This window comes from Zonotrichia leucophrys, chromosome 2 (assembly GCF_028769735.1).
Source record: "Zonotrichia leucophrys gambelii isolate GWCS_2022_RI chromosome 2, RI_Zleu_2.0, whole genome shotgun sequence".
Classification (NCBI taxonomy): domain Eukaryota; kingdom Metazoa; phylum Chordata; class Aves; order Passeriformes; family Passerellidae; genus Zonotrichia; species Zonotrichia leucophrys.
In genome coordinates, this window is record NC_088171.1 from 106,720,946 (window position 1) to 106,733,614 (window position 12,669).

Sequence of the window (12,669 nt, forward strand, 5' to 3'; positions counted from 1 at the left end):
TTTTCTTGAGAGGTACCAGGCCACAGCAGCACAGGTGATTCAACAGTGCCCTGCAGGAGCTGTGAGGTGAGGGGAAAGCTAGCCACCCACTGACCCCTCTGCTGAAATTGTTGGCTGATAACTGCCTATTTTGCTGATGATAGCATGCTACCAGGAATTTATAAAACAAACAAACACAAAAAACCTCAAGAAAGATGCTTAGAGCGTTGTTAGACTGCAAAGACAATGTAAGCTTTGATTGGCACATACTAATCATCCATGTAGTCCTGTTCACTGTGGTTTTCTTGCTCCCTTGGCCATTTTTAGCAGGATGAATCAGTCATATCACATCCTCCATGTGAATCAAACTAATCGTAGCCCATCACAAGACCTCATCTGCTGTTACATGGCAGGGAGACCTACAGCTCTGCTGACTTCCAATCCAATTCTGCAGGAAAACAAAGTTACAGTGCAGATCACAACAACATGGGCACTATAAAACTGCTGGTGCTTAGCTGATGAAGTCAAACTGCACATTTCAACTTCCTTCATTAAGGAAGGTGTATTCAGTGTGTTACTTGTCTACTTGAACAGCAAAGTGCAGTTTCATTCTGCCATTTTTTTTTTCTGTACACTTATAACTGTGTTTCTGTAGAGTTGATTCAGCTATTCACATCTTGAGTTTGAAAATTAATAGCTAGCCACCCAGTACTTATAAAAGCATTTGTTATAGAAGAGAAATTATCAGTGCCAGCCCTCAGCAAGGTCTGGAGCAACTGGGTACTAGAAAGATGATCTCAGAAGAATTCTAGCTTCTTGTGCATGGGATCCAAACCTGCAGGAAGCACACAGCCCTGCTATGCTATTACTCAAACACAGGGGCAAGGAAATAGGAGTGTAGCATTGGAGAAATGGAGTAGGTGTTGCACAAATGACTTGGCTCTCCGCTGCTCCTCAGAAATAGTACTTGGAGGTAGGAGTTAGCCTATGACAAATTTTCAGGGAATCCACAGGAAGATTCATTGCCTCTTGATTGATTACATCTGACAAAGGGGAAGGATATAATAAACTGCTCCACCATGAACCCCTGCCCACAGAATCCTGCCTGGCAGATATTGCAGGAGTAATTGTTTTCATTTGGAATGCAGTGTCTTGAAACACTGCAACCTGTGAGAATAAGGAATAAGGGCAGTGCAACTGCAACCTGAAATTTCCTTTTAATGAGGCTGCTTGCATTTCTGGGGTCCAAATTTCACAAATAACCCGCAAACACACTGGAGAGCACGCTGTTCCCTAGTCATGCTGTGCTGACTTTTTAGAAGCCTTTTAGGATTTCTAGGCTGTGTAGATCATGCTGTTTTGGAGACGTGCACTGTAACTAAAGATGTGTCCTCTTTAAACACTCCCTGAATGTCCAGCCCTGCTGGGCAGAGAGGAGTGTTTAACAGAGAGGCTGGCAATCAGCCAAAGGATGCGATTCACACCTGACAGATTGCAGAAGCCTCCTGACATCAGGCAATCCACACCTTCCAAGAACTGTTGTTTCAAGAAGTTATTGGTACAAAGTATTTCCCGAGGGGGTGGCAGCAATTCCCACAAGGCATGTACGGAAATATGGCAACTAGATTCACAGGAAGACAGACGTTTTGCTTGACAGGGAAAAGGGGTTGCTAAAAGTAGTGTTTGGTCCCATTCTTTTGTATCCTACCAAGGGAGGTGGGGCAAATCTGAGTCCTAAATTTTTCTCCAGAGCAGCTGTAGGACTCTTCTAGCTGTCAGGAAGCAAGACCAGGTTGTTGGTATTAGCTTCCTATTCACCTAAATTTAAGCATAGCAAGGAAAGCCACTTCTTGCAAAGAAGGATGGAAACAACGTGGGTGTATTTTCAGTGTCCAGGTACTTGGCCATTTTGGGTTGGAATAGATATATTTACACAAGTGTACTTTCTCACCCATCCTGTGCTTGGAAATGCCTGCCAAATGAGCTTGTATCTGAACCAAATTTGCAAGTTCTGATTTTTGCTGTCAGCATGACAGGGAAGTTCACATTGCTAATCATGAAGGTATGTGTCAAGAGACAGGGAGCAAATTCCTAGAAACCTTTGTTTCCCAGACTTGCACTGTGGAGGTCCCAAAGTCACCACTGTATGAAAGAGGAACGTTTACTCTCTGTTCTAGTGACTGAAGTCACTGAATAAAACCACTAATAAAAGAAAAAAGAAAAATCAATTATCTGGAAATGGAAAGCCACATTATTTGTCATAGGAGGACTCTGGACTTCTCTTCTTCGCACTCTAGGGATGGCTGCAGCCCCAGCTGCTACCACCCATCCATTAAAAACCACAGTGGATTTTGGAAGAAGCCACAGGATTGTGGAAGGCAGGAGGGTGGGTGGCAGCCACCTTAGCCTGTGTGGTGCCTGATAGCAAAGCAAGGTGAGGTGTGAGGATGGGGAGGGAAGGGTGGCACGTGGAGGCAGGGGCAGCTCCCCACATGGATACCCCTAAGCCAGGCATCAGTGCGTGCCTCTCTCCTGCTGGTGCTCACTGTGCCATCTCTAGAGCTGGGGGTACAGCTGCCAGAGGCAGAAGCAGCAGTGCCCTGGCAGCCAGCCATGTCCTGGGAGCATTGGGCACAGCATTGCCAGCTGGGCAAGGGAGGGGATTGTCCTGCCCTGCTCTGCACTGGGGCAGCCTCACCTCGAGTGCTGGGGGCAGTTCTGGGTTGCACAATATAAGACATTAAGCTATTAGAGAGTGTTGGAAGTAGGGCAATGAAGATGGTGGAGGGTCTGAAGGAGAAGCCATATGAGGAGCAGCTTCACTTGTTCAGCCAGGAGGAGACTGAAGGGTGGCCTCATTGCACTCTTCAACATCCTTGTGAGGGGAAGCAGAGGGGCAGACACTGATCTCTTCTCTGTGGTGACCAGTGACAGGACTCGAGGCAATGAACCTGTGTCAGGGGAGGTATAGGTTGGATATTATATTAAAAAATTCTTCACTGAAAGAGTGATTGGGCACCTGAATCCTCTGCCCGGGGAGGTGGTGGAGTCACCACCGTCCACGGATTTGTTTGAAAAAAGACTGGACACAGTGCTATGGTTTAGTTGATGAGGAGGTGTTGGGTCATAGGTTGGACTTGATGATCTCAAAGGTCTTTTCTAACCTGGTTCATTCTGTGATTTTGTGAAAAGGTTCTTCACCCAGAGGGTGTTTGAGTATTGGAACAGGCTCTCCAGGGAAGCGGTGACAGAACCAAGAAGCCTTTGGACAATGCCCTCATGCGCAGTGAGATTTCTGGGGTGTCTATGCAGGGACGGGAGTTGAACTCGAAGACCCCCGTGGGTGGATCCCTCCCAAACCAAGACAGGCTGTGATGCCTTGAAACGCGGCTGAAGGCTCCGCGGGCAGGGCCGTCAGCGCAGCCCCGCCACAGGAGGAGCCGCCCCGCGGCCGCGGCGCCCCCGGCCCCTCACCCGGCGCCGGTCCCGCGCCTGCGCGGCCTCGTGGCGGCGCCTGCGCGCTGGGGCGCGGGGCAGGCGCCGCCGCTTTCGGCGCGGTTGCGGGTGCGGAGCGGCTGCGGCAGCGGCACCGCCGAGTTCGCGCCTCCGCGAGCACCGGGCGCTCCCGGCTCGTCTCACAGGCACGCCGAGGCGGCACCGGGCTGCCCGGGAACGGGTGGGCGGGTAGGCACTTGGGTACGTCGGTAGGTACGTAGGTAGTCAGGTAGGGGAGATTCGGCTGGTCCCGCTGCCTCCTCATCGTCATGGCCGGCTCGGAGCAGCGGGAGGACGGGGAAGCGCCGTTGCCTATCGAGGATTCGGAGCTGGCGCTGGCCGGCATCAACATGCTGCTGAACAACGGCTTCCGCGAGTCCGACCAGCTCTTCAAGAAATACAGGTCAGTCCTGGCCGCCCCTCGGCCGCCCGTTCCCCGGGCCCCTTGCCGCGGCGCGGCCCCTCCGCCCCGCGGGCGGGCGGTGAGCGGGCGGCGGGGCCGAGGGGCGCGCAGGGAGCCCTGGAGCGGCCAGCCTCGCCCTGCCCGGCCCCTCAGAGCGGGAAGGGTCGGTGCTGCCGGTCACTGCCTCGGTCAGCGCTCTCATGGGGAAGGGACACGCGTGTTGCACTGAATTACAGAGTGGGTCAGGTGGGAAGGGGCCGCAGTGGGTCCAACCACCCAGCTCAAGCAGGGTCATCCTACAGCACATGGCACAAGATTGTCCCCAAATCGTTCTTGAATATCTCCAATGAGAGAGGCTCGACAAGCTCTCTGAGCAGTCTGTTCCCATGCAGGGTCACCCACCCACACAGTAAAGAAGCTCCGCTTCATGTTCAGGTGGAACTAACTGTGCATCAGTTTCTGCCCATTGCCTCTTGTCCTACTGCTTAGAACCACCGAGGAGAGCCTGGCTCCATCCTCTTGACACCCTTTGGATATTTATACACATTGACGGGGTTCTCTCTCAGTCATCTCTTCTCAAGGCTGAAGAGGCGCAACTCCCTCAGCCTTTCCTCCTAAGGGAGGTGTTCCAGTCCCCCAGTCATCTGTTGCCGTCTGCTGGACCCGCTTTAGGAGCTCCATAGCTCCTTTTACTCAGAGAGCTGGAACAGGGCGCTTCAGATGTGCCTTGACTTTATCAGAGCTGAGTAGAGGGGCGGGATCACATCCCTCAATCTGGCACTGCTCTCCCTAATGCATCCCAGGGTTCTGTTGGCCTTCTTGGCCACAGGGGCTCGGGGATGATGTGGGGGGTGTCTGGTGCCTTGTTGGAGGGTGGAGAAGGGCTGAGCAGGGGTCCCTCGGTAGCGCTGTCTGCATTTGACTGTCGTGTATGTGTAAACACACACGTGTGGCTGGAGATGTGTCCTGGGGGGTTTTCGCTCTGGTGCTCGTGGGTGGTCTGACGCGGTCTTCAGCGCACAAAGTAGATAGCAACAAAAGGTCTGAGTGCTCCTCACAGTGAGCGCTCACACACAGTGAGTGCTGCTGTGATTATCTTTGGGCTGTAAGATTATGTTCATAATCCCCACACACATCATGTCTACGTTTCTGCGTTAAGTAGGCATCTGGCAGGAGTGGCATTAGTGCAGCTGTGTAAGTCAGGCTTAAAGAAAAGGTTGCCCCTACCTGTCCTTGCTTCTTTTCTTAGGGCTGATGTCTTCCACTCGAGCTTGGGCTGCTGTAATTGCGCATACGTTCTAAATAATTCATATGCACTATGCTGTTGTCTGTATGATCAAAAAAGACTTTGGTTGACTTAAAATAGAACTTCATAGTCATGATGTACTTATGTCTTTAAATCTTGTTTACAGAAAGGATGGTTGGAAGTGGAGTGCAAGGATTGAGGCATGTTAATATTTCGCTTAATAGCAGCAACAACGGAGCAACACTTTATTGTGTACCTGCAACAGGTTAATAATATTAAACATGTCATTTTTGTCTCCAGTATATACTGCTATGTTACACAAATACTGTTGTGTAGAACTAACTGGAATTTTGCAGGTGACAAGCAAGGTCCAGTTCTGCATTCCTCACATGCCATAAGCATGAAGTCCACCTCTTAACCCAGCACTGCCGAGACCACCACTAAACCGTGTCTGTAATTGCCATGTCTACATCATGTGAAGTTGCACCCTATGAGCTACTTCTTAAGTATTTCTTTCTTTTGAAGCCCTCAGTTGTTCTGTGTATCTAAGGAACCTGTTGGTTTTGGTTGCATGCTTTTGTATTGTGTAATTTTTTTAAGGTGCCAGTTAAGGAATACTCAGTGTGGTTTCCTCTCCTCCACTTTTGCTTGTGCTCTGCCAATTGCTTTCTCTCAGTAGTGTGAATCTGGGAGGTAGTCTAGGAAGTCTGTGATGCTTTTTACACTTTAAAAGTAGTACTAGGGAGTAAAATTGTTAAGATTCCTGTTCTCAAAATGCAGTTTAATCCTCCCTTGACAGGGTGAATAATGATTTCTTCTGCAAACTTCTCTTGGTTATCTAGAAGGTTTTATTACTAAAGATATCTTAAATGAAGAATCTGCCAATCTTTTTTGCCAGGTGCAGGCTTTTCTTTGTTTGATTTTATCAAGAAATGCCTCTTGAGTTCAGTGTACTTTCTGATTGTGGCTTTTAAACACCCCCTGCAAGGAGTAGATACGAATCCCTTCATAAGATTGATAGTTCATGGTTCATAAATTGATAATTGCTCTCTTGGGCTGGAGATTTTTAGAGTAATTTAAAAACTTTGTTCTTAGTCCCAAAATTTGTAGCAGGTTTCCTCTTGCTGTGAACTAATAAACTCTTATTGAATTGGAGATAGGATGCAGCAAATTAAGCTCAACTTCCTATAAACCTGAATTCTGGAGACATTTGCAGCGAGGGCCACTTGTTTTTCCCAAGAGTTTTTGGTTCTGTGCTTGTCTTGAATGTGTTCTTTTTTGCAAGGACTTAAGCAGTGCTATTATATGTTTGCTTGCATGCAGTCTTAATGAGTGTGTTTTTGTAGGTGTGTGCTTGGAATCATGCAGTAGGATGGGTTCATCCTAAATGGGACTGGTAAGCCCAACGGGGAGGGTTTAGAAGCTCTCCATAATGTAATATCAATGTTTGTGGTTAATGGTGCTAGAGGTCAAAGATGTCTGATGGCATGCAGCTTTTTTAACTTGATATCAGTGTGTGTTGTCTGTATTTCAAGTGACCTTTCTTTGTAGAAAGTGTTAATTCTAAACTACTGCCTGTGCAGGTAGTTTAGCTCTTTTTCAGAAGCTTAACAGTTGTTAATGAATTGTAGAAGTGAAGAATGGAGATACTCAGCAAAACTTCCATTTCAGTAGCCATATCACTTTAAACTACCTAAAACCACTTCTTAGAAACTGCTGGTTGTGATTCTGCTTTTTGTTACTTCAATTTTAAATTCAGTTTCCACCTGAAAGATCTTGTGAAGAATTCAAATTAATGCTTCTGTGTTTATGGGACAATAGGCAACCTTGTCTCTAAAGCACACAGTATGTATTTTTCTTTGCTCTTGTGCATTTTTGCATCTTCCAGAGAGTATTGAGTATTGAACTAGAGTGTTCTTTTTCCTCTTGTAGCTTTGAGGATTTCTAAGCATATAAGAAGGAAACTGTCAAAAGAAAGCTGACTGCTGAACCTAAAGTCAATTACATTTGAAAGCTGGTCATTATGCAGTCCTTGAGGAAACCAGGCTTGAAATTGCAGCTTTTTCATACACGTATCCACACCAGTAAAATCTTGTCTATTAAGAGTGGTGGTACTTTGAAGTTATGTGCCACAGAATCATGATTTCTGTATTGAACATGGAGAGAGGTGTTTTGTCTTCCGTGGTTACAGCTCATGTGCACATCTACAGAGGATCTGAAGAAGATGAATATTCAGTTGTGTGCCAGATACAACATGTAGCTGGAACTGTGTTTACTATCACACTGAAGCACTTAATGATTTATCAGGTGTTGTTTGGGAGTATTGTTGTTTTAAATTATACTTGAGAGAAGACAGTAGGGATTGAAAAATCATCTACATGTAGCATGTATACCTGCATATGCTTTTTCACAAGTTTATATTTTTTTAGAAGGTTGGGATCTTTTACCTGGTGGTGGTGATGATATTCTGATCACAAATCAAATACCAGTGGATGTGGTATTTTTGTAGATCTTTACTAGACAGCACCACTGTTCTTAGTGCTTGTAGCCATACTAGGTTCCCTCAGTGCTAACTCATGTTTGAAACTGTCAGATATCAATCTTTGTATTCAGCTTAAACAGTGCTGACTCTGTCCTGGTTCTCATCAGTTTAAACTTTTGAGTGTCTGTGGAAGCTGCAAGAGATATGGAGGTTAACCAAGGACATAGACAGGGAAGATGAAGCCTTCAAGCATCAAGATGGTTTGGTGAACCACTCTGACACTAGAAGGAATGCTGAACTGGAATATTCTTTTTCCCCTTGTAGCTTTGTGGATTTCTAAACATATAAGAAGGAAAGAAACTGTCAAAAGAACTTACTTTTTTGCTGATTCTTCACTTCTTAAGAGCATTTGCAATTCAAAAATTATTTAAAGACTTACTCCAGCTAAGAGAAGATTGTGTTAAATAAAGCCAGGAGCTTTTTCACTGAATGTTGACTCACAACGTAAATTGTCAATTCACAGAGTATCCTGAGTTAGAAGGGACTCATCAGGATCAATTTATTGAACTGTGCCCTGCACAGGACAGTTCCAAGAATCACCCTATGTGCCTCTGATCATTGTCCAAAACTCTTTTTGAACTCTGTCAGGCTTGGTGCTGCGACCACTTCCCCGAGGAGCCTGTTCCAGTGCTTGAGCACCCTCTGGGTGAAAAACCTTTTCCTATACCTAACCCACACTTCCCCATATGCAGCTTTGTGCCATTCCCTTGAGTCCTGTCACTGGTCTTGAGTGAGAAGAGATCAGTGTGTGCCTCTCCTCTTCCCCTCAAGTTGTAGGCTGCAGTGAGAACTCCTCTCTGTCTCCTCCAGTCTGCAGAAGCCAAGTAACCTCAGCCACTCTTATGGCTTGCCCTCAATGCTCTTCACCACCACCTTTGTGGCCCTCCTTTGGATGCTCTCTGATGGCTTTATGCCTTTCTTACATTGTGGTGCCTAAAACTGCACAGAACCTGAGCTGAGGCTGCCCCAGGGCAGAGCAGACAATTGCATCCTTTAACTGGACGACAACTCTCTGCCTGATGCACCCCAGGACACATGGTTGGCCCTCCTGGCTGCCAAGGCATAAATCATAAGCTCAGGGCTATTATCTCACAAGAAATCCAACAATCTTCTGTCTCCTACCCAAGAGAAATTTGTGCGTGAATGATTTTAACATCTGAGAAGGCTGGAAAAATTTCCTAATGGAAAGATAAACGGTACAAAATGACAAGTAAAATGTATACAGTAAGATCATATCCACAGAAGAAATTGAATATTATATGGAGAAATGTGATTATAAGACAAAATGTGTAAAGAATGGGGCTAGTTATTACAGTGACCTTAGACGGTCACTGTGGTGAGAGAAGGACGAGAATCTTATTCCTTGATCAGAAGTCTTGATTTATTGATATATAATATATAATACATTATAACTATACTAAAAAGAATAAAGAGAGGGCTTGCAGAGAGCAGCTATGCCAAGAATAGAATAGAAGGAATGAATAACAAAGTTCTGTGTTCAAGGAATCTCCCCTGAACTGCTCCTGTGATTGGCCCTTAGTTGGAAACATGCAAAATGAACCAATCACGGGATCACCTGCCACATCTCACAACAGCCGATAACAATTTGTTTACATTCTTCTTCTGGGGCCCTTTGCTTCCCAGAAGATGGACAAATCCCAAAGAAAGGATTTCTATGAAGAAATGTCTGCGACAGCTAGTATAGAAAGACATAATGTTCAGCCTGCCAGGGTAAAGCAGAGCATGCAGAACTGGAAACTGGTGCAAATGGGAAAAAGCTTACTATGGCTGCTTAAAAACCATGAAGTTAATTTAAAGGTAACATGCTACATCATGTGTATTAACAGACACACAAACTTAGTAATGGATCCGAAGTCCATTATGAATAGGCATTTGAACCTCATATTACCAATTTAAAATGCTCTGTGGCCCAAAATACTTTTGATCCAAATGCAAGTTGAGGCAAGGTAACATTAAGCCAGCATTGATCAGTAGGTGGATTATGACCCATGTATGGGCTGTCTAACCTCTGCTGAAATTCTTGCTTATGTGCCTCAGCAAAGGAGCCTTAAGAGCAAACCCGAAGTGATTTAGTAGATGCTGCAGCAGCCTCTCTAAAGATAAGGCCAGCAGAGCGGGAGCTGACGTCACTTGGTTGGGCACCGGGTGATAGCATCTGGATTGGCAGCGTGAGAATAAATCGGGAGGGCCCTGCCAGCGACCCTGTGTGCTTTGGTTTGTTGCAGCCATGGGCAGAGGAGCAGCTGCTAGATGGATGTATAGAAAAGGGAGTTGTTTGTAAGGGAAGTGATTTTTAGTAGCAGTATTCTAAATGTGTACCCCAGTGAGGCGAGATTTCATTGCTCAGTGCCAGGCAGAGTAATAGTAATAACGATGTACATAAAACCAGCATCAGTTTTCTGGCTGTTTGGATAGATTAGAAGTATTTTAAGTATTCTGCAGTTTAAATCTTCCAGGAGCTGGGTATGCAGAGATGATCACTTTTGTGGACTTCCTGACAGAGACAGAGGGGGTGTTGCCAGAGGAAGTGGTAGAAAGGGTAGAGGGAGGCTGAGAGATCTATTTGTCATATGGAGCAGTATCTGGTGGCTAGAAGTCCAAGGGAAGATGACAGAAAGCTAAACTAAAATCTGGGTTTATAACTCAGAGGTTAGAAGTCAGGTTTGGAGATGGCAGAAGAGGTGTGATAGTAAGCAGATCTTACTAAATTAATTCTGTGAAAGATGCAAATGCTTTAAAGACTTTTTACTCATGTTAGTGCCACCCACTCATTGATCTTCTGCTTCTGGTAAAATATTTCAGGCTATTGTGATAGGATAGATACATTTTTGTTTTAATCTACTTCAGGATTTTCAAGGTATTAAAGAAGTTACATGATGTCAGTTAAGATGCTGTAGTTGGTTGTGGAAAGTGATTTTGGTCAGGTTGGAAAAAAAGGTTTTATATCAGTCCCCAGTTCTGACAGATTTAGAGAATGCAAGTGGAGAGTTAGTAGAAATCTGCTGATATAACTAGCTTGTCTCTCGCCTTTGTAACTAGTTTTCAAATTAAACATACAATTGAAAATTCTTCTCCTAATCTCCAGTGTTTTGATGTTGTGTGTCTAAAGTTCACAGCCTGAAGTTAGAGCAAAACAATCTCCTGTTAATTTGCAGGAGGACAAAACAAATCGGATAAAAACTGGATAGAGCAGGGCCACAGAATTGTTTTTATATTCCTGAATTTCTCTTCTGGTTGTGTATGCCTAGTAAAAATAGAAATGTATGCTGAGGGTTCATTTAACAAAACAAATTTGGGCTGATTATGAAATGTAAACTAAACCTAGATCTGATATTTGCAGTTCTCAATGTGATATAATGCTGTAATGCTTCCATGACACTTTTATTACCATGGGTATTTCATTGACCAGTATTGGATGAGAGGTGTACATACATGGCTCTTCATGTTTGTAGTCTCACAAACAATTTCTAGAACACATTTGAAAATAATCTGTGATGGAATAATGACCAAAGGGTTTGAATGTTGTTGCAGTGAATTCCTTACCTTTCTATTTACATATTTTATGCCTTGTTTTAAAATATTCAGTTCCTGCTTCTATATTTATCTGTGAACTTAGATGAATTATGCCATTTTGCTTTATTCTTTCACTTTGTGGACAGAATTAATTAGTTTTGTTTCAACCTGAGCATCACTCTCAGCATGATGGCTGGAATTCTTGATGGACTGTGGTTAAAGTAGCAATGACTAGAAAAACACTGAGGAAGTGTTGGCAAGTTAATTACATTACTCTAAATTTAAACCTGAGCTAGACTGTAGTAGCTTTAGAAGCTGATGTGAAGAAGTGAAATACTGTCTTGGAAATAGCTGCCGGGGGAAAAAAAGGAAATACTGAGAAGTAATTGATTTTTTTGTTGTTTGTTTTTTTGTGCTTCAGTTCTGATGTATTTTTAAATTGTGAAACTGGGCTGTATTATCTCAGCATTATTAAACCAAAGCTTAAGCCCCCTGAATGTTATCATGTGTGAAAATGGGGCATAATGGACACCTTTCTTCTGAAAGTGAGTTAATACCTTAAATATATGCTATGAAATGAGGCAAATCAGTCAGGTTTTTTGGGAGAAGCAATGTCTTGTGTAATGCTAGTTTATAGGTCTGGAAGAAAGTTCTCCTTCAGTGCTCTTAAGTTTTTGATTTAAGTTTGGTTACAGATGCCAACTTTATTGATATGTAGGACCTTTTACTGTGGTATCTTGCAGTAATGGTGTTAATAACATCGTTTCTTATAAGAAAGATACCTTCTGAGTCCTAGTTTCCCAGGTGAAATGCAAACTGTTTTACAAAATATGTCTGGAGACTGATTTTTTTTTCCTTTCATCTTTGAACTAATTAAAAGTCTTGAGATTTTTCTTTACTTAATGGAGGTTTTTGCTTTCAAAGTCATGAGGACAGCTTGGGTAGTGAAGTGTCCCAGTGTTAATTTGTATTCTGTTCCACAGCTCCTGTCAGCATTGATGCAACCCTTGGTTTGCTGTTAATATCTTCTCAAGTGCTGCCTCATTTTTTTGTTTCTTAACTTCAGAGTTGTCTGTCAGATAGGATGAAACTTCATGTCTGAAGCTGAAGGTCACTTACAAGGAGCTTGAGCTTTCTGTGGGATTGTGTTTTTCCCAGAAACCCACTGTCATCATTAGTCACACCTCAGTTTTTACTGGGACAGTACTGTGCCATTTGAAACTTTTCCTAGCCTTCAAGGAAAAGATAACCTAAACCTTGAGGAGTTTATCAGTCAACATAATAATTACAAAGACTGAGCACATAACATGATTATTATTTAAAATTGTATTTTAAGCACTGAAATTACCTTACTAAATGATCTTCTATAAAGCTGCAATTATAGTTTCTACCCAGTGACTATGTAGGAATGTGCTAGAAGTGTTCCTTATTTTCCTTAGTGATGACACAAACTCTGTGTGGGGGACTCCT

At 44.1% G+C, this 12,669-nt stretch overlaps 1 protein-coding gene across 1 annotated transcript in view; it reads left to right on the plus strand.

The window, feature by feature from the left end:
- The first annotated feature begins 3,536 nt into the window (after window positions 1-3,536).
- The window catches only part of TTC39C (tetratricopeptide repeat domain 39C), a 37,877-nt gene continuing 28,744 nt past the window's right edge, over window positions 3,537-12,669 (plus strand). The window contains exon 1 of the mRNA XM_064705983.1: window positions 3,537-3,877. Coding sequence (XP_064562053.1) covers window positions 3,744-3,877 — 134 coding nt within the window. The 5' untranslated portion in view covers window positions 3,537-3,743. The remainder of the gene's footprint in view (window positions 3,878-12,669) is intronic.